This window comes from Canis lupus, chromosome 12 (assembly GCF_011100685.1).
Source record: "Canis lupus familiaris isolate Mischka breed German Shepherd chromosome 12, alternate assembly UU_Cfam_GSD_1.0, whole genome shotgun sequence".
NCBI lineage: Eukaryota > Metazoa > Chordata > Mammalia > Carnivora > Canidae > Canis > Canis lupus.
In genome coordinates this window covers 35,501,895-35,525,151 of record NC_049233.1, presented here as the reverse complement: position 1 = coordinate 35,525,151, position 23,257 = coordinate 35,501,895, and the positions used below count along the sequence as shown (strand labels likewise).

Sequence of the window (23,257 nt, the reverse complement as noted above, 5' to 3'; positions counted from 1 at the left end):
TAAGTTGGAAATTTTTCCTCCCCAAATCTTGAAAGTGTTGTTACATTGTCTTTTAATTTTAGGGTTACTAATGAGAAACCTAATGGCATCTTAATTCTTGACCTTTTAGATACATACTACCCAGAAGTCATGTAAGGGTTCCTTTTTTTGCAAGTGTTCTTTTGTTTGTAGTGCTGGGCACTTGGGGGGCCCTAGTACTGTGGTCAGCCAATTCTGGAGAATCATAATGCAAAATTTCTTTGCTAAAATCCTCCCTTAATTTCTCTGTACTTTTTATAAGGTACTCCTATTAGTTGGATATTTGATCTCCTGGTAGGGTCATCCAACTTTCCTATTTTTTTGGTCTTATTTTCTTTTTCTTTTTTAAATTTTTTTTTTATTTATTTATGATAGTCACAGAGAGAGAGAGAGAGAGGCAGAGACACAGGCAGAGGGAGAAGCAGGCTCCATGCACCGGGAGCCCGATGTGGGACTCGATCCCGGGTCTCCAGGATCGTGCCCCGGGCCAAAGGCAGGCGCCAAACCGCTGCGCCACCCAGGGATCCCTGGTCTTATTTTCTATCTCTGTTCTTTTCCTTCTAATTTCTAGGAGGTTTTCACTACTTTAGCTCTGTTCCTCTTTCTTTTCTTTCTTTCTTTCTTTCTTTCTTTCTTTCTTTCTTTTTTGTGTTGGATAAGTGTTCAATTCATGTGTGTCGTGGAGCTGTTTCGGCGTCGGTTTTGTATTTTTTATGGGTCGTGTTTCGATGGTTAGGGAGGAGGGGTCGCGGAGATCTTTGGGAGAGAGAGCTCTCTCCTTTCTCTTTTTTTTTTGGAGGCTTCTTCTTTTTGCGCTTTCTTTCTTCCTTCTTTCTTCTTTCTTTGTTCCTTCCTTCTTCTCCTTCCTTCTCCCTCCCTCCCTCCCTCCCTCCCTCTCTCTCTCTTCTTTCTTTCTTCTTTCCTTTCTTTCTTTCTTTCTTTCTTTCTTTCTTTCTTCTTTCTTTCTTTCTTTTCTTTCCTTCTTTCTTTTCTTTCTTTCTTCCTGCCATCGTTTTGCACATCTAGGAAACTTTTTCTCAGGCTGTTATTATTTATGAATAAAGTGCTAAAAAAGATTATATACGCTCTGTATAAGGCTTGAACTATTGACTGGTGACCTTCAGGGTAACTGGGTGAAGACTCAGATATTTCACTGGTGGAAGCCAAAGTCTCAATATAAAATATATATATATTTCTTTTGGGCCACCTAGCTTCCCCATGGTGGTGTCTTCTAATCTCTTCCCTTCAGGAGAATAAGACTGTCAGCATTCCACTTTACAAACTTTCACTTAATCTTGTTTCTATTTCCAGCAAACATCTTGGCTACACCCTGAGCTGGTCCAATCTTTCTCAAAGTAAACCCCTATAACATGCCATTTTTTGAAGTATTTTAAACTCTAGCCTCAAGCCTTCAGTGATACATAAATAAGGATGCAACCGCTACTATTTGAAAGGAGTAATGGATTATGATTCAGAAGCTAGGGACTGAGTCCTAGCTCTTCCTAGGCTTGGCCTGGAGATCAAGTGACATCATGTATTAGAAACACCCTGCAAACTGAAAAATACTTTGCCATTCTTGGGCATTCTTAATGAAAGTTGTGACATTTGGGCAGGTATTCAAGCTGCTTTCTTTTCCCAGACCACTCCACTTGAAAAGAAAAGTTAATTTAAATGAATCATGCAAAGATATTGACACAGCTAAATTTGCTGAAAGCTGCTGGGGTTTTAAATTCTTCTCTAAGACCCAGAAAGGCTGGTTAATTTAATTGTCTCACCAACCAAATGACAAAGCAATTTGGGCATCTCAGTGCCTTTTAATTTTTTTATCTATGTTAATTTTTAATTGAAGTATAATTGACATATAACATTAGTTTCAGGTGTACAGCATAATGATTTGATATTTGCATGTAAATGATCACCACAGTAAGTCTAATCTTCAGTGCCCTTTGAGAAAGATAGTGGCTCTGGCTTAAAACAAATGACATTACTCTTGGTCTTGATGCTTTGTGTGTTGAGCAAATCAAGGCAGGTTTATTGGTTGAGAAAATAAATGGATTAGTAAGTGAGGATTGCTTTTCAATCTACTGCATCCTTAAAAATAAATTTCTGCAATATATATTATCAAAGCTTAAAGCTCTGAATTCTGGCTAAGGATTACAGCAAGGAAGAACAATGAAAACATTTAATAATTATATATTATTATTCCTATGTCTAATAAAAAATCAATTGCATTTGGGGAGGGGTAATAATTGCCTTATGGGTTTGTAGATTCTACTTTGACTAATGTAATTATGATTAGATTTTAAAGGTACTCTTGAAAATTTTAAGCCTTTAATTTTATATATTTTTTTATTTAGCATAACACATAATCTGGGATTTTAAGTAAAAGAAAAATTAATAATTTCACAAGTATTATCTACATTTGCATAAATTTAGTTATTTTTTATTGAAGCTTGGTTGACACACACTGTTACATTAGTTTCAGGTGTACAATATAGTGATTTGACAACTTTATACATTATGTTGTGCTCACCACAAGTCTAGCTACCATCTGTCACCATACAATGCTATTACAAAACCACTGATTATGTTCCCCATGCTGTATGTTTCATCCCCATGACTTATTCATTCTGTAACCGGAAGCATGTACCTCCCATTCCTCTTCACCCATTTTGCCCAACATATTATCCCTCTCCCCTTAATCATCAGTTTGTTCTCTGTATTTACAGGTCCGTTTCAGTTTTTTGCTTGTTTTTCATTTGTTTTATTTTTTAGAGTCTACATACAAGTGAAATCATATGGTATTGCCTTTGTCTGACTTATTTCACTTAGCATAATGTCTTCTAGGTCCAACCTTGTTGTCACAAATGGCAAGATCTCACTCTTTTTTATGGGTAATATTCTATTGTATAAATATATCTTCACATCTTCTTTATCAATTAATCTATTGATGGGCACTTGGGCTGCTTCCATATCTTGGCTATTGTAAATAGTGCTGCAATAAGCATAGGGGTGCATATATTTTTTCAAATTAGTGTTTTTGTTTTCTTTGGGTAAATACCCAGAAGTGGAATTATTGGATCATATGCTATTTCTATGTTTTATTTTTTGAGGAACCTCTATACTGTCTTCACAATGGCTGTACCAATTTACATCCCTACAAAAAGTACACAAGGATTCCTTTTTCTCCACATTCTTCCCATTTGTTATTTCTTGTCTTTTTTATTTTAGCCATTCTGACAGGTGTGAGGGAATTTCTCATTGTGATTTTGATTTGTATTCCCATGATGATGAGTGATGTTGAGCATATTTTCATGTGTCTGTTGGCCGTCTCTTTGTCCTCTTTGGAAAATTGTCTATTCAAGTCTTCTGCTGATTTTTATTTTATTTTATCTTATTTCTTCTGCTGATATTTAAATAGGATTGTTTGTTTTGGTGTTGAGTTGTATAAGTTCTTTATATATTTTGGATATTACCTCCTTAATGGATATACCATTTGTAAATACCTTCTTCCATTCCAAATAGGCTGCTTTTTCATTTTGTTGATGGTTTCTCTTACTGTGAAAGAGCTTCTTATTTGTGCAAATTTAATTATTGATCACAAAATATATTACATAACTCAGTTCCATAAAATGAAATTCTAGATCTCTAAGCAAAACAGTTCAGTCAGCCTCTCACCTTTTATGGATTATCTGAGAGGAAAGCCTTGTCTAGCTTTAGTTGTGTACATATTAGTACCTCTGGTCCAATGGTTTACTGCAAGAATAGCAATCTGTTTTCAAGTTCAACTGGAAATTGTTTTTGCACAATTTAGTAGTTGATATGTTAGATCAAGGAAGTTCCTCCAATATTCTCTAGATCTATCTTGTACAATATGGTAGCCAGTATCCATCATATTGCTACTCATATTTTGATATATGGCTAGTGCCATCGAGGACTTGAATTTATAAATTTAAATAGCCACATATAGCTATTGGCAACTGTACTGGACAGCAGAGCTCCATATCATCACAAGGGATACATGCATGAGAAATGCCTCAAAGGGCTCATTTTCTAATAAAACAGTTGATACTTTAAAATGTTTTTTGAACCTCACACCAGTGAGAATGGGGAAAATTAACAAGGCAGGAAACAACAAATGTTGGAGAGGATGCGGAGAAAAGGGAACCCTCTTACACTGTTGGTGGGAATGTGAACTGGTACAGCCACTCTGGAAAACTGTGTGGAGGTTCCTCAAACAGTTAAAAATATACCTGCCCTACGACCCAGCAATTGCACTGTTGGGGATTTACCCCAAAGATACAAATGCAATGAAACGCCGGGACACCTGCACCCCGATGTTTATAGCAGCAATGGCCACGATAGCCAAACTGTGGAAGGAGCCTCGGTGTCCAACGAAAGATGAATGGATAAAGAAGATGTGGTTTATGTATACAATGGAATATTACTCAGCTATTAGAAATGACAAATACCCACCATTTGCTTCAACGTGGATGGAACTGGAGGGTATTATGCTGAGTGAAGTAAGCCAGTCGGAGAAGGACAAACATTATATGTTCTCATTCATTTGGGGAATATAAATAATAGTGAAAGGGAATATAAGGGAAGGGGGAAGAAATGTGTGGGAAATATCAGAAAGGGAGACAGAACGTAAAGACTGCTAACTCTGGGAAACGAACTAGGGGTGGTAGAAGGGGAGGAGGGCGGGGGGTGGGAGTGAATGGGTGACGGGCACTGGGGGTTATTCTGTATGTTAGTAAATTGAACACCAATAAAAAATAAATTAAAAAAAATAAAATGTTTTTTGATACAGAGCCCTCCCCTTTTAAGATTTTATTTATTTATTTGAGAGAGAGGGGTGATCACATTTTGAGTATGTGTGATTGGGAAAATATACAATAGAAAAGCTAAAGCTGGGCAGCGCAGGTGGCTCAGCGGTTTAGCTGGGCCTTCAGCCTGGGGTGTGATCCTGGAAACGGGGATCGAGTCCCACGTTGGGCTCCCTGCCTGGAGCCTGCTTCTCCCTCTGCCTGTGTCTCTGCCTCTTTCTCTCTGTGTCTCTCATGAATAAATAAAATATTTAAAAAAAGCTAAAACGAATAAATAATTTAGGAATAATTTTAAATAAATTTGAACTTTATTTGCGATAACAGTATCTCCATTCTCTTGAGAGCAAGGAGTCCTGATATGGGTAAGATATATAGACAGGGCTTGGTGGCTAGACAGATGTAAGGAACCCATAGAATAACTTTGGCATTCACAAGTTGAAAAACACTGCTCTAGAATTAAAAGATGAGAAGTAAAAATAATTAAAAGATAAAAATAGTGAGAAGAAAAATTCATTGAAAGTGTGGAAGCACCTTATAAACAGTTAAGAAGCACCAAAGGATGAAAGGCTAACAGTTTCAGGCCTCAGGTGTTTTGTGTGCACCCTAAAGTGTGTGGCATCTCTTTTCATTATGGCGATGATCACTGGGCCATAGTGATATGTTTCAGATCCTAAACTTCTACTACTTAGGAATCTTTTTCTTTAAGACAACAATACTTATCTTTAATGTTCTATGAAACCTAAAAATTAAAAAAATAAAGACCCTCAGTGGTTTGCACTAGAAGCCATGCCCAATGGTCTGTCAATAGTTGCAGAGTAGTTTGATTTGAAAATTAGTACTTATTTAGTCATTAGATACAAGAAGACAGCCTTCATGATATAATTGAACCACCCTCCCCTGCTTGTTTCCCCTGCTCCATGTCTGTTGGAGGTCCTGCATATTACAGACATAGACAAAGGCTAAAGATAGGGTTGTGCAGCAGTTATCCCTTATCAACGCACCCACTTAAACCTACAATCTAAATTAAAACAATGTGCTTGTTACTACAACATGAGGACAAATATCCTAACATCTCAGATTGCTACTCCAAACCCCTACAGTTTAGAAGTTCTGTGTCTCCCACTGCTTGGCAGGAAGGGAGGAAATTTCAGATTGCACAATCATTGTCTCCATAATTAAATACCAGTTTTACGGCATGGATTTAGAAAAGAATGTATTTTGTGATTCTTAAGGAACCTGGTTTTAGGATGGTTCTATTCTCAAAAGATATGAATGACAATAGTAGAGCATTCTTTTTTAATGCTGAAGCAAACCTTGAGTTATTGGAAAGAAAATGAAACATTAAACAGCCATATGTCATGAAGTAGTTTCAGATAATATCCCTATTATTTTATATTCTCAAACACTGACATATTCCATAATCCTACCAGCTCTTAAAATAGGATTAACTATTTCAAGTTATTGCTCTAGATGGCACTTCAAGCAATCCTATGAGCAGTAAACCTTGACATCCTAAACAAATATGCTGTTCTTCAGAACAGTGGCATACGCCTGCCTGGAGAAAGTAATTGCAATGCAGGGAACAATGCCATGCTCTGCTCCATCACTTAATGATCAATTATGTTTCATCAAGTCATCCATAAGACACGTTAGGTCATTCCAGGGCCAACACACCTGCTAACCTCTGTGTGTCCTCGCTGTCATGGTTAATAAACCTGAGCAACATATGGGCCATTTGCTGAAAACATATATCTTTTCTGTTTGGGAGTGGGGAATGTTTACCCAAATCCAAGACTGTACATTAAGTTCCAATTTCATTTTTACAAACAAAACAAATCAGTAGCTCTACTAAGCAATGAAGCACACAGACTGGAAAATGACCCGGCAAGCACTCAGAGACTGATGTTGCCATCAGCCTATTACATTGACATTTACCTGAATGAGGTTGGCAGCTGGGTTCCTTCTTTTCTCAAAGTGTTTCTGGCGGTGCTGTTCTTGTACTTTTAATGCAAAACCTGAGCCTAGAATGCCCTGGAACAAAATACAAAAATAGTACTTAAACTTTTTTTTTCAAAAGGACTATCAAGGTAATTCAAATATTCTGAAAAACCTTCTAAAATGAGTCTCAGAAAAGACAAACACTGTGCAATCCGTTTGTAAACATATTACTTATTAAAACAAACACTATTTACCTCTGTTATAACACCACTGGCAATGGCAAGTTCTGAGACAAGACTGTCAAAAAATGTAACAGCTTTTGTTCATTAGCAAATCAACCAGGCAATGCCATTTGTGATTTCTTTAAAAAATTTTATCTATTTATTCATGAGAGACACAAAGAGAGAGAGAGAGAGAGAGAGAGAGAGAGGCAGAGACACAGGCAGAGGGAGAAGCAGGCTCCATGCAGGGAGCCCAATGCGGGAATTGATCCTGGGACCCCAGGATCACACCCTGGGCTGAAGGCAGGTGCTAAACCACTGAGCCACCCAGGGATCCTCCCCATTTATGATTTCTTATACTATGGTAAGAGGCACCACAATTCTAATTAAAAACCACAATTCTTGAAAAGTGTTTTGTGTGTGTGTGTGTGTGTGTGTGTGTGGCCTTCCCTATGATACTTCTTAAAGCTTTAGTTAAAGTGAATGGTTGTATCTATTTGGAATTAGGGGACATGATGAAATTTAGAGGATAGGAATTCTGGTTTTGGAAAGAGGTGGGCTTAGAATTTGGGGCAGTTAATGTCTCACTACTGAGTACATGGCAGTTTTTCTAGCCCTCTGATGATATGATGAAATTTTATATTTTCCATTCTTGAAATGGTGGTGTATATTTAAAGTCCATCCCAACTCAATTCTCCTCGATGCTACAGTTCTCCACCTACTCAAGTAAAGTGAAAGGGGTGGGGGGAGACAGCTATCCACACACTCAATTTTGAAGACAGAAAGTTTCCCATTTGCCTGCTTATATAATAAAGACAAGAGCATGGGTTATTGCAAAGCACAGTCTTGCTTCTCTGAGTTTTAATCTCACACTTTAAGCATCCCTTGCCTTTTTGGTTTTAGTTCACCTATTGAGATTTTGGGGTTAGGAAGACGAGTTGTCTCTCTGTGTTTGTATTAGTACTTTTGGCTGGTTTGCTTCCTTCTGCTTGTCATTTTGATCTGCCAAAATCCTGGCTCTCTGAAATGCCTCCCTCTTTTCAGTTTGCTTTGGTCTAACATCCATGGAATCAAGATACTTTGTTTCAGCCTTGGGTGGGCTTTTGGAGCTAGCTAAATTTAGTCTCTAGGGCTTTCCCGTAAGTCTCCACTTTATTAGCATGGCACACGGAGCTCCACTGCTTTCAGGTCTGTGGATTTTACTTGCGAGCTATAAATTATTACCTTTTTATTAAACTTCAAGGAGTCTGACCCTTAGGCTAGAGATGGATTTCTTATAAGCACTGAGTCAGTATTTGCTATAGATAGGGAATGGTTGTTTTTCTTTCCTCCTTTAAATTAAAGTAGCTCAAAGATGGCATAGGCTACGGGGGCGGGTGTTGGGGTTCTCATCATTAGGAGGTGTTAAGTCTTGGCTAGATGACAACTTGGGGAAGATATTTTTGGGTTCTAAGTCACCTTTAACCTTCCTTCTTATCTTAGATGTCACAATTCAGAGCATATCCGTGACAATAACCAGATAATCAGTAATGCAATTTTGTTTAAAATACAGTTATACGGTAATACTGTTTGCTATTAATGAGCAATAAGCTACTCCGTTATTAATTAGGATGAATGACTGTACCATGAAGTTAGAAATTATGTCATAGGTTCTGTTTTCCATCTGTCTTTTTCCATGATTGTCTCATGCTGTCTAAGATCTTCACTAGGTTGAGGTTGCACCAACCAAACTTTGTGCAAACATAAAAATCTGGTCTGTATGATCTCGTTTGTCGACTTAAACATTTTCCTTCATCTGGAGATTATAAAAATGGCCTTCCAACTCTAGTCATTCGTAACTCCTAAAGTTTTTCCAGCTATTTGAAATCATTTAGGAAAGATTTATTTATTTTCCTTTTAACATTATTTTTCATGAAGCATAGACATGTAAGAGAATATAAAACATGAGAGTTTATATTACATATTTGTTGTATGTATGTGTGTATGTACCTTATATGCATAGTGCATATAATTCACTCATGGAGCATAATTCAGATTTTGTAGACATTAAATTAATAGCAATAACTACCATTTTTGGGCACGTTATGTGAAAATGAGGTTTAGAGTTAAATCCCTTTTGGAAAATAAAGACAGGCTCTACATAACACAAACTCAGCATTTGCCAAACAAACTAAAATGTGCTAAAAATCACACTGGCATTGCCTAGAAACATATATTAGTAGTTGGCAAATGTTTACTACATATCTTTTGCGCCAGACTGTACATTATAACAGTTATTAAACCAGGTCTGCTCATTGTCTCATTATGGCTCTGTTCCAATTTTCTTCCACATTTTTAAGTACACAGCTCAGTGAACCTAACTAGAAGTGTGTTAAAATAAAATCCATTATGTTTTATATATATTTACATATATTAAAAATATATCTAACTTATGATATATATGATATGCATATAATCCATTTGCCATCCCTTCAAATATCAACATTAATAAGATGAAAATTCTTAGAAATTAAATTAAAAAAATTTAAAATCAATTAACCAAGATATAGAAATCAAATTTTCTTTTAATTCATTTCCTAAGGTCACATGACTTGAGTTTTTAGGTTTTATGTTTTAGTGCTATGTTGAGAAGAGCTACATAAACATTAAGTACAGAGAAAGTACATTCTGGTAAATGTTTTAAATACTTATCCCTTTCCCCCTCCGAGATTAAAGAAGCCTATTGTGCATCTCACACTGGCAGACAGGCTCAACTAAATGATGCTCTGAGCAGGAAGGAAGGGGGGGGCATCCTGAAGAGGAGAGAGGCCTGTGCTAGGGGCAGCGCTGGGAAGCAGGGAGCTTCTTCCTGCGGGTTAGCTCTGGGATGCTGTGGGCCTCAAGGAAAGTGACCTCCCCATGGAGCTTGGGAACGGTGGCCGTGTGACTCGGTGATGTTCAAGAAAGTCCTTCTGTTTTGAAGAAAGATGGGGAAAGGCTCTTCTCTTTCTTGGTCCTTGGGTTTCCTGGGTGGGAGGAACCCCAAGCAAGGATGGCTCATGACTCATCTCTAACTTTCCTAGCAAAATGCACTCTCCCAAGTCTTACTCTTACAGCACTGTTGCGGACAGATACACAGACATAATGGCATTTCCAGCCGCCCTGTGTTTTCTTTTTTAAGGGTATATATGGACCATTTAATTTAGTCTTTCATTTAATAAGTAAGAGCTCAGCATCTAATGTGAGGTAGCAATAAAATATCCATGATAAAGTCCACTTTTCTTGGCATTGTTAGGGGATGTTCAGTTTTGCACAAGCAAGTTTTTCACATTTCCAACACATATTAATTTGGATATATGAGAATTGTAATCACTTTATTGGGAAACATATTCAAGCATGACTACTTAGTCTCTGACCTTTAACCTAACAGAATGACACAATTTAACTTTCCTGTGATAGTCCAGAGTTTCATTACAGGGACTGGTATTTTGCTGTGCTGGATGCAGCCAGCTTCCGAAGGTGGGTTGACACTAACACTAATTGGCCCCAGGTTCTTACATTTTGAACACTTGCATCTGTTTGCCCCTTACAGATGTCCCCCCCTCTTTGTTGTTAGTCTTCTATAGTCTCTTCTTGTTACAATGTTTGTTCAATCACCCTCTGCCTTTGCTGTTGATAATCTTCAGAGAATTATGAAGCTATGTAGCTCAGCTTATCAGAATTTTCTCTAAATTAAGAATAGGTTATGAATTAGTTCTCAAGAGACTCTCCTATGAGGACAGCACATACACTATTGTTGATTTTAATAGCTCAGAGGTTGCCTATGTCCCTGTTTGCAGCTTTTCACTGGATCACTGAAGTTGTTTTATATGTGGTCTCAGGATAAGCATAAACACAAAAGCAGCAATTATTTTGGTTAAATAAAAAGCCCAACAATGTATTTTATTGTTTCTAAAAGTATTTTCATGTAGGGAATTTGATTATTGAATGACTCTCTGCTCTGTTCTGGATTGTTAGGCTTGCCAGGTAAGTCAATTCTGGATAAGTGAGATTTTTTTGACTCTCCTTGATTTTGTCACTTCATGACAAGAAATAATATATCTAGATTCATACAGAAAATGGAAGAAACACTTCAGGAAAGTTTTCTTCATTACAAACATTTGACTTATTAATTACCACATTGGTCTTCATAAAATTTCTCTGGGCACAATAATTCTTTCTCTATTATATAGATGAGGAAACATACCCATGGTTATTCTTATTGGCTGAACTATACCCCTCTGAAATTCATATACTGGAGTCCTAATTCCCAGGTCCTTAGAATGTGTACCTTAGAATATGACCTTGGAGATAAGGTTTTTACAGAAGTAACCAAATTACAACAAGGTCATTAGGATGTGCCCTATAAATATGCCTGGTGTCCTTAGGGGAGAAAATTTGGACATAGACATATACAGAGGGAAGACAATGTGAAGATATAGGGAGAAGACTGCCATCCAAGAGCCAAGGAAAGAAGTCTGGTGCAGTTCCTTGTCTCATGGCCCTCAGAAAGAACCAATCCTGCCACCTCCTCAATTTTGGACTTCTAGACCCCAGAACTGTGAGACAATTGATTTCTGTCGTTTAAGCCACCCAGTCTGTGATACCTTTACAGTAGCCCTAGAAAACTAATACAGTCACATTGGTAGTATGTGACAAAGCCTTGTAGTATGTGGCTTTACATTCGAGCTTAAATCTAATGCTCAAGAGGATGCATAGTCTTTCCAGTGTCTTCTCTGTGGTCTTATATAGTCTGGGGCAGAACCAACTGGTCAATCCAGAGTTGAACTCTGGCCATGGGAACAAAATGAGCCTCTGCACTCATTCACAGCAGAGGAGGAGCCCTGTGAGCTGAAAGCTGGGAGTACTCTGGGGTCCCTACTCAGCAGACGCTGTGAGGCAACTCAGCTTCTGTCTGGAGCAAGAGTGAGGCTATTGTTCCTTGAGCATGACTCCTGCCACTACTGTCACACTCCTTTTTGTTGGCTTTCTTCCCCTGTAAGAGGTGGAATGAACAAAAGTGAGAGTTTAGGGATGGAGGCAAATTGTAATATTTTGATCAACTGCCTTTAATGAAACAAGAGGATAAAGTGATCAGAAAGAAAACTTCATCTATTAAGGAGAAAATAATCAGAAGCTTGGGGGAAAATAAATGTGCTTTTCATTCTGAAAAGATGCAGAAGCTGTTCGTTAGGAAAAATCAATGACGATGACAGAAAGAATAAATCATCTGACACACTGAATCCCTTTAAAGTCATAGGCTTTTCACTCAAATGCATCTGAAGAGGTAAATATTCCATTTGACACATTCATCTCTTCAGCAGCACATGTTCTAAGCCAAACTGGAGAGATCAGTTTAAAAAAGAAGATACCTTTAAATCATTACACATATTTTAAATGTACTAGTAGCACGTTGACTGAGAGGTGAGCCGTCTGAATGATTATTTGATCATGAAATCCTAGCAGGCATAAAACTCCCAGGTTAAGCATCTCCAAGGAAAGACCATTTTTCATAATTTTTTTCACTGGATGTATGTAGAGAAGTCAACATTATATCAATAAAATTATATTTGTTTTTTTTTTTCAATAAAATTATATTTGTAAGTGATATAGATATGTTCTTGGGAATTCCAATGTGTGAAAGCTCATGCTAATAAACCTCTAAGATCTAATTTAAACCGCTTTATTTTTGCAAAGATACTTACAGCAGGAAGTGCAAAGAAAGAAATGCCAAGGAGTGCAAAGCCTGCAGAAAGCAATCTTCCCAGCCAAGTTAGGGGAGTTTTGTCTCCATAGCCAATTGTTGTCAATGTAATCTAAAAACAAAATAAATAGAACGTGCAGCTTAAGTACTTGAGAGGAAAGTTAGGACCTATGAACAGGAGGCAAAGCAACGTTTCCACTAAATCATTATTCAACAAGCCTTGTTGGCAAATTTTATTACCCTGCTTTAATTTTCCGTGACGCATAACAGAGCTTCTCTTTGTTTAAGGAAGGGAATAACCTACATACTTGTTCCTCCCTTATAACACAATTTTCCATCTTTTCTATGTGTATTCAAAGAAAGGTTATTTAAATAAGTGGATAACCATCAGTGATACAGAAATGATAGCACCATGGATTTAGGACCGAATCAGTACACAAAACAATAATTTATGTTAATTAAGGCTGTCTATTTATTACCTTGGCAGGCATTTCCTGGAGGTCTGGTGTGTACAAGGTACGTGTTATGATTTGTAGTGGAACAAAAATGAGAGGTACATAGTTCTTGTCCTAAGATATTTATGGTGTAAGAGGGGAGACACGTCACACACTAATCATTAAAACACAAAATAGGGCAAGACAGGTATTATGATGGATGTACATATAATCTACTCTGGGGATTCAAGGAGCGGATTGATTATCACCAGCTTACGGGGTCAAGGAGGCTTTACTTGGAGATGTCAACATCCCTGGTCTTTGAAGGAGAAGCAATATTTTGAGAGGCAGAAATAATGAAGAGGGTGATCTAGGGGGGTAAAATAGGTGATTAGCTGCACAGTTGTGAGGACAAATGGGGTAGGTTCTAAAAAGTATAAGTTGTTCAGTTGGGTTGGAGCATGGGGGGGTCTGAAGAGGATTAGTGGAAAAGGAGATTAACTAGATATACTACAGCTAGATCAGGGAGTGTCTTTTTTTTTAAGATTTTATTTATTCATTCATCACACACACACACACACACACACACACACACACACACAGAGAGAGGCAGAGACATGGGCAGAGGGAGAAGCAGGCTCCTTGCAGGGAGCCCGATGTGGGACTCAATCCCAGGTCTCCAGGATCACGCCCTGGGCTGAAGGCGGTGCTAAACTGCTGAGCCTCCCAGGGATCCTCAGGGAATGTCTTTGAAAAATGAAATTTGCATCATGTTTCTGCCATGATCAGACTGCTCCAGGATTTTCCCATGCATCTTAGAACAAAGTCACAGCTCCTCTCCAGGGCCCACAAGGTTCTGCATGACCCGGCAGAATGATGGGGCAAGTGAATTGGAACAGTGGCAATGGGACTGCATGGGAGTGCAGAGTGAAGAGGTGTGTTATGAAGTTCAATAGAAATGCATTTGTTAATTGTCTGGGATGAAAAGGAAGACTAAGTCAACAAGGATTTAAAAATTTCAAGGGGAAGATGGTTGTACCATAAATAGAAATATGATAATGAGAAGTAGAAAATTTTGGAGCAAAGACAAAGAGTTTGGTTTTGCAAATAAGTGCTTTTTAAATGTTAGTATGGCTCTGATCTAGAAATGTCGAGCAGGGAATTGAGATAGAGAGCTTGAGGCTTGAAAGAAAGAGGTTGGGTTTGGCATGAGATTTGGGCTTTAGAATCAGGCACAGGATGATTGTTGAAGCTTTGTAAATAAGGGTTTCTCAAGAAACAGACATTAAAGAGATGGAAGGGAAAGGGAAGTCAGAGAAGAATAAATATTTTAAAAAGTAAGGGAACTAGAAGTGAGTCATATAAATGGAACCTCAATGGAGAAGAGAGAGTTTCAAAAAGGACTAGGTAATCATTGGTATCACAGTCTTATAGAAAACAAGGACAATGAGGACTGAGAAAAGATCCTGGATATGGAGATAGATGGTCTCTGGTTTCCACGAAAGAGGTTGTTTTGGTCTTATCATCCTACCTGGGTTTGAAGGAGGGGTTACATTTGAGAGGCAGAAATGATAGAAGGAGATGATGCTTCATGATGCCAGACCTTTCAGAAACTTTCAAGTTAGCCGATAAGTCCTTGCTAGCTTTCTTTTCTCCTTACTTCCATGATTTTTCTCTTCATATTTTTGGTGGCTCCTCTTATGTGGTGCCTCCTACTCTAGTCAACCTTTGACTATTGGATTCTTAAGGTTTGGTTCTAGGCTCTCGTTTTTAAAAAATTCTACTCTTCTCTCACTTTCTTTCCTCTTCTATCCCTCTTTTTTTTTCTCTTTTCCCAGGTGATCTTAATGGATTTAAACACCATTTTAATGGTGAACACACCAAATTTATACCGTCAAGCTCCAGATTCTTCTGGGCTCCAGATTCACATATGTGTAGCTGATATTTCTATTTGGATGGCACACAGTCATTTAAACTTAACATGTTTAAGACAGAAAACTTATTCCCCCCAAAGCATGTTCCCCAAATGTATCCCGTCATCCTAACAAGGGCACCGCCGTCCACCCAGTTGCTCATGTCAGAAGCCTCAGTTGTCCTCATTTCTTGTTTTCCTGCCTCCCTCCCTGAATCTATCAAGTACCATGGGTTCTAATTCCCAAAGATACTGCAAATTCATTCCCTGCTCACTGTCTTCCCTGCCATGGTGGCAGGCCAGGCTGTGGCAGCAATTTCTTAATTGGTTTCTCTGCTTTGCTCTTGATACCCTCAGTTCGTTTTCTCTACATCTGTGAGGGAAACTGATTTGTTATTCCCTTTTAAAAATCCTTCAACAGCTACTCACTGATTTCAGAATAAACTCTAGGCTCCTAACAGTGGCCTATCTGACCTGGTCTCCACCTACCTCTCCAAGATCGACCTGATTTCACCCTTGCTCACTGTACTTTGACCACAATGTCCTTTTAGCTCCTCAAACAGGCCAGGCTATTTCTGCCACAGGACCTTTGCATATCCTGTTTCTTCAGCCAGAACTGTTCCTCTCCCCACCCTTCCCAGGGCTTCTTCTCATTCTTCAAGTCTATCCAAAATACTCCATCATTGGAGAGGTCTTCCCTACTCACTCTGTCTACAATAGGGCCTCCAGTTACTTTCTGTTTCAGCCCCTTGTTTCTTAATAGCACTTACCATAAGTGGTAGATTTCTGTATGTTTCTTTGGTCTCTATTTCCTTTGTGAGAAGGAAAACCATGTCTTTATGATCTTTCTAACATCTAGCATAATGTTTGCCACAAAGTAGGAGGAATTCAGTAAATATTTAGAGGATAAATGAAGAATCCTTCCAAGAACACTGGCAACAAATGGAGTGAGAAAAATGGGGCATGAACTCCCAGAAGTCTAACTTGAAGGCAAGCTTTTTAGATGTGTTTGTGCATGTCTGCAGAGAGAATGAGCCTGAGGTGGGGAGGAAGAGTGGTAGCTTTATTACAGGTAAGGCAACCACGGAGGAAGGGAAATAGGATCAAGGTATAGTTGGAAGGGCTAGCCTTGGCAGTGTGGAAGGACATGTCTTTTACTAGGCAGAGACATGTGAACATAATGTGAATAAAGGGCAGCACTGGGAATGCTGGACTTGGTTCTCTTCAATTCCAGTAAAGGAGATGGTGGGATCAGCTTGGGGAGTGAAAGGCTTAAAGCTTGGGGTGGTGACAGTGTGAGAGGGTGTCAAGGACAAATTAACAAGAGGTCTACAGAACAGGGGAGGGTCATCCAAGGTTGGAGAAAGTGAATCTGTAGAAGAACCTAGTAGCCAAGTTAATCACACATCACTAACAGTATCAAAGGTGGGGCTCTGTAAGGAATTCCTTGAGATTGCAGAAAAAAATGCCCCTGGTTCAATTTTGTTATAGGTTCCTAATCCTACATATGTGGGGAAGATTTTAGTCTATAATATTTCTGCAAAATAGCTTACTCTTTTTACAGCAGTTTAATAAGAAACTGAAGGAGATATTTCATGGTTTGGTAACAGCAAAAATGGTACATTTCATGGTTAACTTTACATTCTAATAATACAGTAGTCCCCCTTTATCTATGAGGGATGCATTCTAAAATGCTAATGGGTGGTTGAAGCTACAGATAGTACTGAACCCTATATATACTATGTTTCTTCCTATACACTCATACCTATGATAAACTTTAATACGTAAATTAGATACAGGAAGAAATCAACAATAACTAATAATAAGAACAATCATAACAGTATGCTGTAACAAAAGTTATGTGAATGTGGTCTCTTGTATTATACTGTACTCACCCTTCTTGTGATGAGATGAGCAGAGATGGTAAGATGCCTGTGTGATGAGATGGAGTGAGATAAATGACATAGTATGGTGATGTAGCGTTAGGCTACTACTGATCTTCTGACTAAACATCAGAAGGAGGACCATCTACTTACCAGATTGACTGCAGGTCACCGAAGCAGCAGAAAGAGAAACCACGGATAAAGGGGAACTACAGTGCATTTGAGTTATTCTCCTTGGCTCATTGCTCAGAGAAGTTTTTTTTTTTTTTTTTTTTAAACCGTTGCCTCTAACTCCGAAGAATGAGACACAGCAAAGTGACTGTGTGCCCAGTGTTTCTTTCTGAGTAGAGAAGAAAGCCTGTTCTTTCTCATTTTGAATTTAGAATTGCCTGCTCTCTTACAGGTGTGCTTTGTCAGGGAGAAAAGAACCCCATGAACTCTGAGAGCTGCCCCCTGGAATCCCCTGGAGGATGGCAAAGACTCTGCCCACTTTCTTTCTGCACTGGGTCCAGGCTTCCAGCTGACCATGTTTCACTGCCTGCCGAGGCCTGGAATGGGTGGCAGCCATGCTCAGGTGCAACAACTTCCTCTACTCCAATTTCAAAGTCTCTCAGGATGTTACTTGGTTGAAAGCATAGAGGCCTTTTGTTAAGCCAGGCTGGGCTTGAGAAGGATCTGGCAACACGGTAGCAGTTTTGTCTGTCCATGCTGGGGAGTAGGCTGGCTGGGCTTTCTTTGTTTCATGCCTGCTGGGAGCATGTCACTTTTTGTGGCTGCGAAGGGGGCAACTGGACTCCCTGATGTGAACATACAGGTACGATCAGGGATGAAAGTGACATTTCTAAGATGCACCTACAATAAAATGATGTGAGCCTTCTTTACGAATTCACACTGACCCATCAGCTTGATCCGGCTGCTGACTTTCTGAGCAATGACTGGGTACATGTGACAAAACCATCCTCAGATGAGGCCTGCATGGATGTTCATTGATTTTCTGGACTTTTAGGTCAAGTTGTCCTTGAAATACCGGTGTGTCTCCTGGAACAGCACAATTACATTATGTTTCTTTTCCTAGCATCTGGAACGCCCTGCTAATGATTATCAGCTGGTCCTTTGTACATGAACTGAGTAGCAGAAGCCCTCTTGGTGCTTATTCTCCCACACTTGTGCCAAACAATAAACCCATTTCTATATTCTAGAAATCTTGTGAATCTTTGAGTGGCTGAACCTAGTCATGATTTTCATTTGGATCCAAAGTTAGAGAAAGGTAGGTTCACATGGAAGCCCAAAGACATCAGCTCTTCAGGAGAGCTCCTGGAATAGAAGCTTGTTTCAGAGAACTTGAGAGGCTGTATATGTGATCTTCGGGGGATGGAGGAAATCCACCATATTGGAAATAATTCCATTTTTGACCTACTTCTAGAGCTTAAAAGAGATAGGCTGATTAACATGTGCTGAATAGATGAAATTCTTAAAAATTTATTTCTGTATTTGTGTCCTTACATATTGCTTATTGATTCCTACATAGTGACTTTTGACTATGGTGTTTACAAAATCATTTGAAAGTCTGTGAAGTTTTGAATTTGCTTATAAAAATTAAAAGATAGACTAAAAAGATTTAAAATATCTCTTCCAGTGCAGTTTTAGGGAGATGACTACTTTCATTAAGTGAGAGGATGCCATTTATCATTATACTTTGTGACCAGAGGTAGAAAGTGGCAGATGCGTTCTCAGGTTGTAGCCTGACAAGACGGATCAGGATCTGAGGGAGAATGGCCCACTGCAGCCTGTTGCTCCACCTTAGTTGATCTCAGGAGTGCTGGTGGTTAGTGTTGTCTCTCCACTTGGGCAATTTACTTGAAGGTGATTTGGCAGATGGGAACAGTTCAGGTAAGTTTTTGCCCTTGGGGGACGCCTGGGTGGCTCAGTGGCTGGGCACCTGCCTTTGGCTCAGGTTGTGATCCCGTATCAGGCTCCCTGCGAAGAGCCTGCTTCTCCCTCTGCCTATGTCTCTGCCTCTCCTCTCAATCTGTGTCTCTCATGAATAAATAAATAAATCTTAAAAATTTTTTTTTGCCCTTGTATTTCATGTCCTTGGTTGCAGGCATGCAGGCGAGAAAAGATATCTTCTGAAAAATCTGTGGGTTGCAAATGTTGGTATAAATGTGTAATGTGGTAGCAAAGGTGGACTGGGGGCCCTTGGTGTGTTTAGTAACCGAGACATTTTCTTCAGGAATAATACTGTAAAACAAATGCAAATTCTGGCCCAAGCTCTCTTGATTTTTTTTTCTTTTCTTTTCTCTTCTTTTTTTGTGGGATGACAGTTGCTATAGTCAGATTATAATTTGGATGCTGATTAGGCTGTAGCTTTTTTTTCCCCCTCCCTTCAATAACAGAATTAATTCCAGACCAGTAGACATAAACCCACCCTTCCCTTCAGGTAGCAAATTAAGAAACATTTATTGGCCTAATTTTGAGAATACAGTTATGAATACCAGTTTATAGCTAATTCATTCATGTGAACAAGCTTAGAACATACTATTTGTAGATTCCCAAAGCACAGTATAATTTCGCCATAAGGCGGTCCTTTAAAGGAGGATGATTCACAGGAACAGTTTGTCAATAATCTCTTCCCTTACCCACTCCTCTCCTCTCCTCCCCTTGCCTTGCTTCTCTTCTCTTCTCTTTTCTTCCCTCCTTTTCTCTTCTCCCTAGCTACTTCCTGAACACCTATGTTCAGGGAGTGGGTAGTCTAGAACCTGCGCAAGAAATTTGTTCATTGTAAACTAGTAGACGTGAAAGGTTTTCAGTCTGCAAACACCAGACTCTCTCATGGTGGTGGCATCATATAATTTGGGTTCTGCAGTGGCAGGCAGCTCAGGGCAATAGCATCCTATGTTGTTCTTGCAGGTTCATTGTCAAATATGTAATAATAGTAGTGGCTAACATTTGTCCAATGCCTGATAAAGGCACTACATATCCTTATCTTCTTTAATACACATAGCAACTTTGTGTTTGGGTCATACTATTTTCTTAATTTTATAGATAGTAAATGATTGCTGAATATCACACCTCTGCTAAATCATAACGATGGGGCTGGAAGCCAAGATTCCTGACTTTAATTCTTCTGTTCTTTTCCATACAGTATGTGCTCAATGTTTATGGAATAAAACTGAGCAAAAGTATCCAGAGCCATGTGTGATTTGACATTCTTTTAGTAGGAACAGACTTCTTAGGAAACGCTTCTGTTAAAAGGCTTATGACCAATATATTTCATACATTTATGCCATCCAGGTAGGCAGAGGACTTATAGAGGCTCATAGAAGCTAAGATGTTTTGGTGGGTAGCAGCTTGGGTAAGTGTGTCTCAGTTCTTGCTTGGTACTTGATAATGTTCTTGGATAGTTAGGGGTTGGTATGGTGATAATCTCATGGCCAAGTAAAGCTTTGATACCATCAGGTAATGCGCTGGTAGTGAGAAATAACTGTTAACTTTTATTTAATGTTACCAACACTGAGTCAGGAAACAACAACTTATAAAAGTTGCAGAAAACATTTTGTGCTGGTGAACCTAATATAAGGAGGGTTGATTCTCAGTATCATCAGACACAAGGGTATTTTTAGTTATTCCATAAATTTACGCCATTTCTTATTCTTAGATTTGGCAGGGGGATGAAACTCATGACATATATTTGGGCTGTACAACCTGCTGAATGCACCGTATACAACACTATCCATAGATACTTCCATATTATTTGCTTTGAGAGAGGCTGTAAGGTTTTCAGCATGAATTCTAGGACTAATTGGCTAATATCAAATTCTCCTACATGCCTTATGTAATCACATCAAGCACATGGTCCCACATGGGGGCTGTATGCAGACACTTACTCAAGAATAGATTTATACTATTTGCTGCTGTATGCTTCTTAAAAAAAAAAAAAAGCCACCCATAACACTGTCTTTATCACAGAAATAGTAGTAAATAGAGAACAAGCTGGCCTTCAAGAACAGGTCATTATCAGGCAATATGACTTCAGGAAGACCTGATCTTAAGTTATTTCAGAATAAATCTAAAGCAAATCAAAAGGAGAAAAATATTAACAGGAAAGAAGGAGATAATAATAGGAAATAGCTCCAGGAAGACTTGTTCCTAAGTTATTTCAGAATAAACCTAAAGCAACCAAAAAGGAGGAAAATAATAATAGGAAATAACATCAAATGGAGCTCTGCCTAACTATCAGAAGATCCTCTTTTCCTGAGCTGTCACTGCCTAACCCTCTAGAGTTACTTCCCCTTGACCCGTGTCTACTTCCTTTGTCACGAACGTGCCTTTAGCTGCTACTTCAGAACCTAGAACATCTTTTCATTGTAACCCCCAATTCCCAAGGCCCTTCTGTGCTTAAGCTGTGAGTCTGCCATGAAGTATACAACTCTTTGTTCCTTTTGTTATAATGGTGCTTCCAAAAAAAAAAAAAAAAAATAATGGTGCTTCCATCTAACATCCATAATGAGATATTTATACCAATGGCAGCCACCATCTTTGATTGGGCACTGGCTGTGGCCTTAGTCCCAGGTCCTTTATATTGATGATTTCACTTACTTAATGAGTTAAGTGTTGTTATTCATTAGTATGGAATTGTTTCCAGGGATCAGAGTTCTTTGAATTGTTACTAGTTTTGAGTAGTGCTGATCACATCATGAATCCCTCCAAAAGTTGGTTTTGGGGATAGCCCTCGCTATTTTCTTAATGAAAAGAGGTTAGTACTTAGTATTCAGTATTCAGAATTCACTGAAATATTGTATCCATAAACCACAAGTTGCCTTTTGATACTTAATGTCAAATAATTTAGGCTTTCTTAATGAAGAGAATTTCCTATTTTTTAACTGAATTCTAATATTTAGAAACACTCTAATTCAGGATGTTTTCATTTCTCTCTTTATTCTGGATACTTTCATAATTAGCAAGGTGTCTATTATGTGCGACATAGACAATTTTAACCAGAAAGTATCCAGCCATATATTTTATTAAGGTCTTTTTTTTTATTAAGGTCTTGATCAATATATAATAAAAGGTACAGTGTTCTAAATTTATTTTATTTCACATTGGAGACCCACTATATGTTCTTCTTATAAAGAATAGAAATAATAAGCACTCTTGTTTGCTTTTTAGTATATTTTTAGGCTTCAGACAATTTCATTAATGACTCAGTTAATATCAACAAACCCACTGTGGACCAACAAAGCCTTTTCCTAGAAGCCTGACATGTTAGAAGACTTTTACTTTTGTATTCAAGACCAGATTTTTTTTAATGGAGACATAATTAGGCCTTTGAAGGAACCTGTTAAGTACAGGTTAAGCTTCAGTCAAAATAGCACTACTGAAATGGGAATCAATGAAAATATGTTGCTTCCCCTCTGAAAGTCACAGATATGACCTTTGAAAACCTGTTACGTGGGTTATTCTGGCAAAAGAAATAAGCTGGTGACTAAGTGAGAAGTATATTAAGAACTTTCCCACACACTATTTAACACACAATACAGCAATTCTGATTAGTAAAAAGGAGAAAAGGAAGACTATTGGAAAGAAGGATAAAGAGCTGCCAGGCAAAACTCATCAACGACTGCATCTCAATGGGACAGGTGCACATGAATGTCTCAAGAATTTAAGTATGTTAGAATTATCAAAGAGAAACAAATACTAAACTTAAGCTCCAATTGTTGCTTTGAAGCCTGGAATAATAAATTATCTTCCCCTTGTTGGCTAGAAGAGGCTCCTGTTTTCTCAATTTACACAGTTTATCACACAACGAGTCATAGATTTTCATTTGCATTCTATATGTAAAAGGTATTTTATGAATGTCACATGACTGCTCTCTTTCAGGTTTTCTACTTTCGTCCTTTTAAAATGTCCATTATTGCTTGTGGGGTAGGAGGGAGGATCTGGGAACCAAATTGTTAAATTGCCAGATTGCCTTGTTATCAATGGCACAATCTTGCAGACACTGACTGATAATTTCAGAAAAAAATCTTAACCTTCAGGTCAATATATATCTGATTCTTATTCATTTTATTGCTGCTGTGTGGCCAGCAAACATACTGAGTTCTGCTTAATACAAGCCGGGGCAAATTTTCTTTGTCCTTGACCAGAGTTTTAGCTCTCACTGATGCACTTTTGATGAGTAGCAGAACAATGCAACAATTGGTAACCTAAATCTATATTCCACAAAACAAACAACCAACCTATAAATGTATATATTTATTTTCTAGTAGCCCATTGTGGGATTTGAACTCATAACCTTGA

General features: G+C 38.4%; 1 protein-coding gene across 3 annotated transcripts in view; it reads right to left on the bottom strand.

Moving 5' to 3' along the window:
- Nucleotides 1–23,257, bottom strand: part of KCNQ5 (potassium voltage-gated channel subfamily Q member 5) — a 505,347-nt gene that overhangs the window by 78,747 nt on the left and 403,343 nt on the right. For all 3 annotated transcript variants that reach the window (XM_038554513.1, XM_038554512.1, XM_038554514.1), the window contains exons 6-7: nucleotides 12,730–12,840; nucleotides 6,783–6,878 (exon numbers count right to left, since the gene is read on the bottom strand). In XM_038554513.1, the coding sequence (XP_038410441.1) occupies nucleotides 6,783–6,878; nucleotides 12,730–12,840 (207 nt within the window). The remainder of the gene's footprint in view (nucleotides 1–6,782; nucleotides 6,879–12,729; nucleotides 12,841–23,257) is intronic.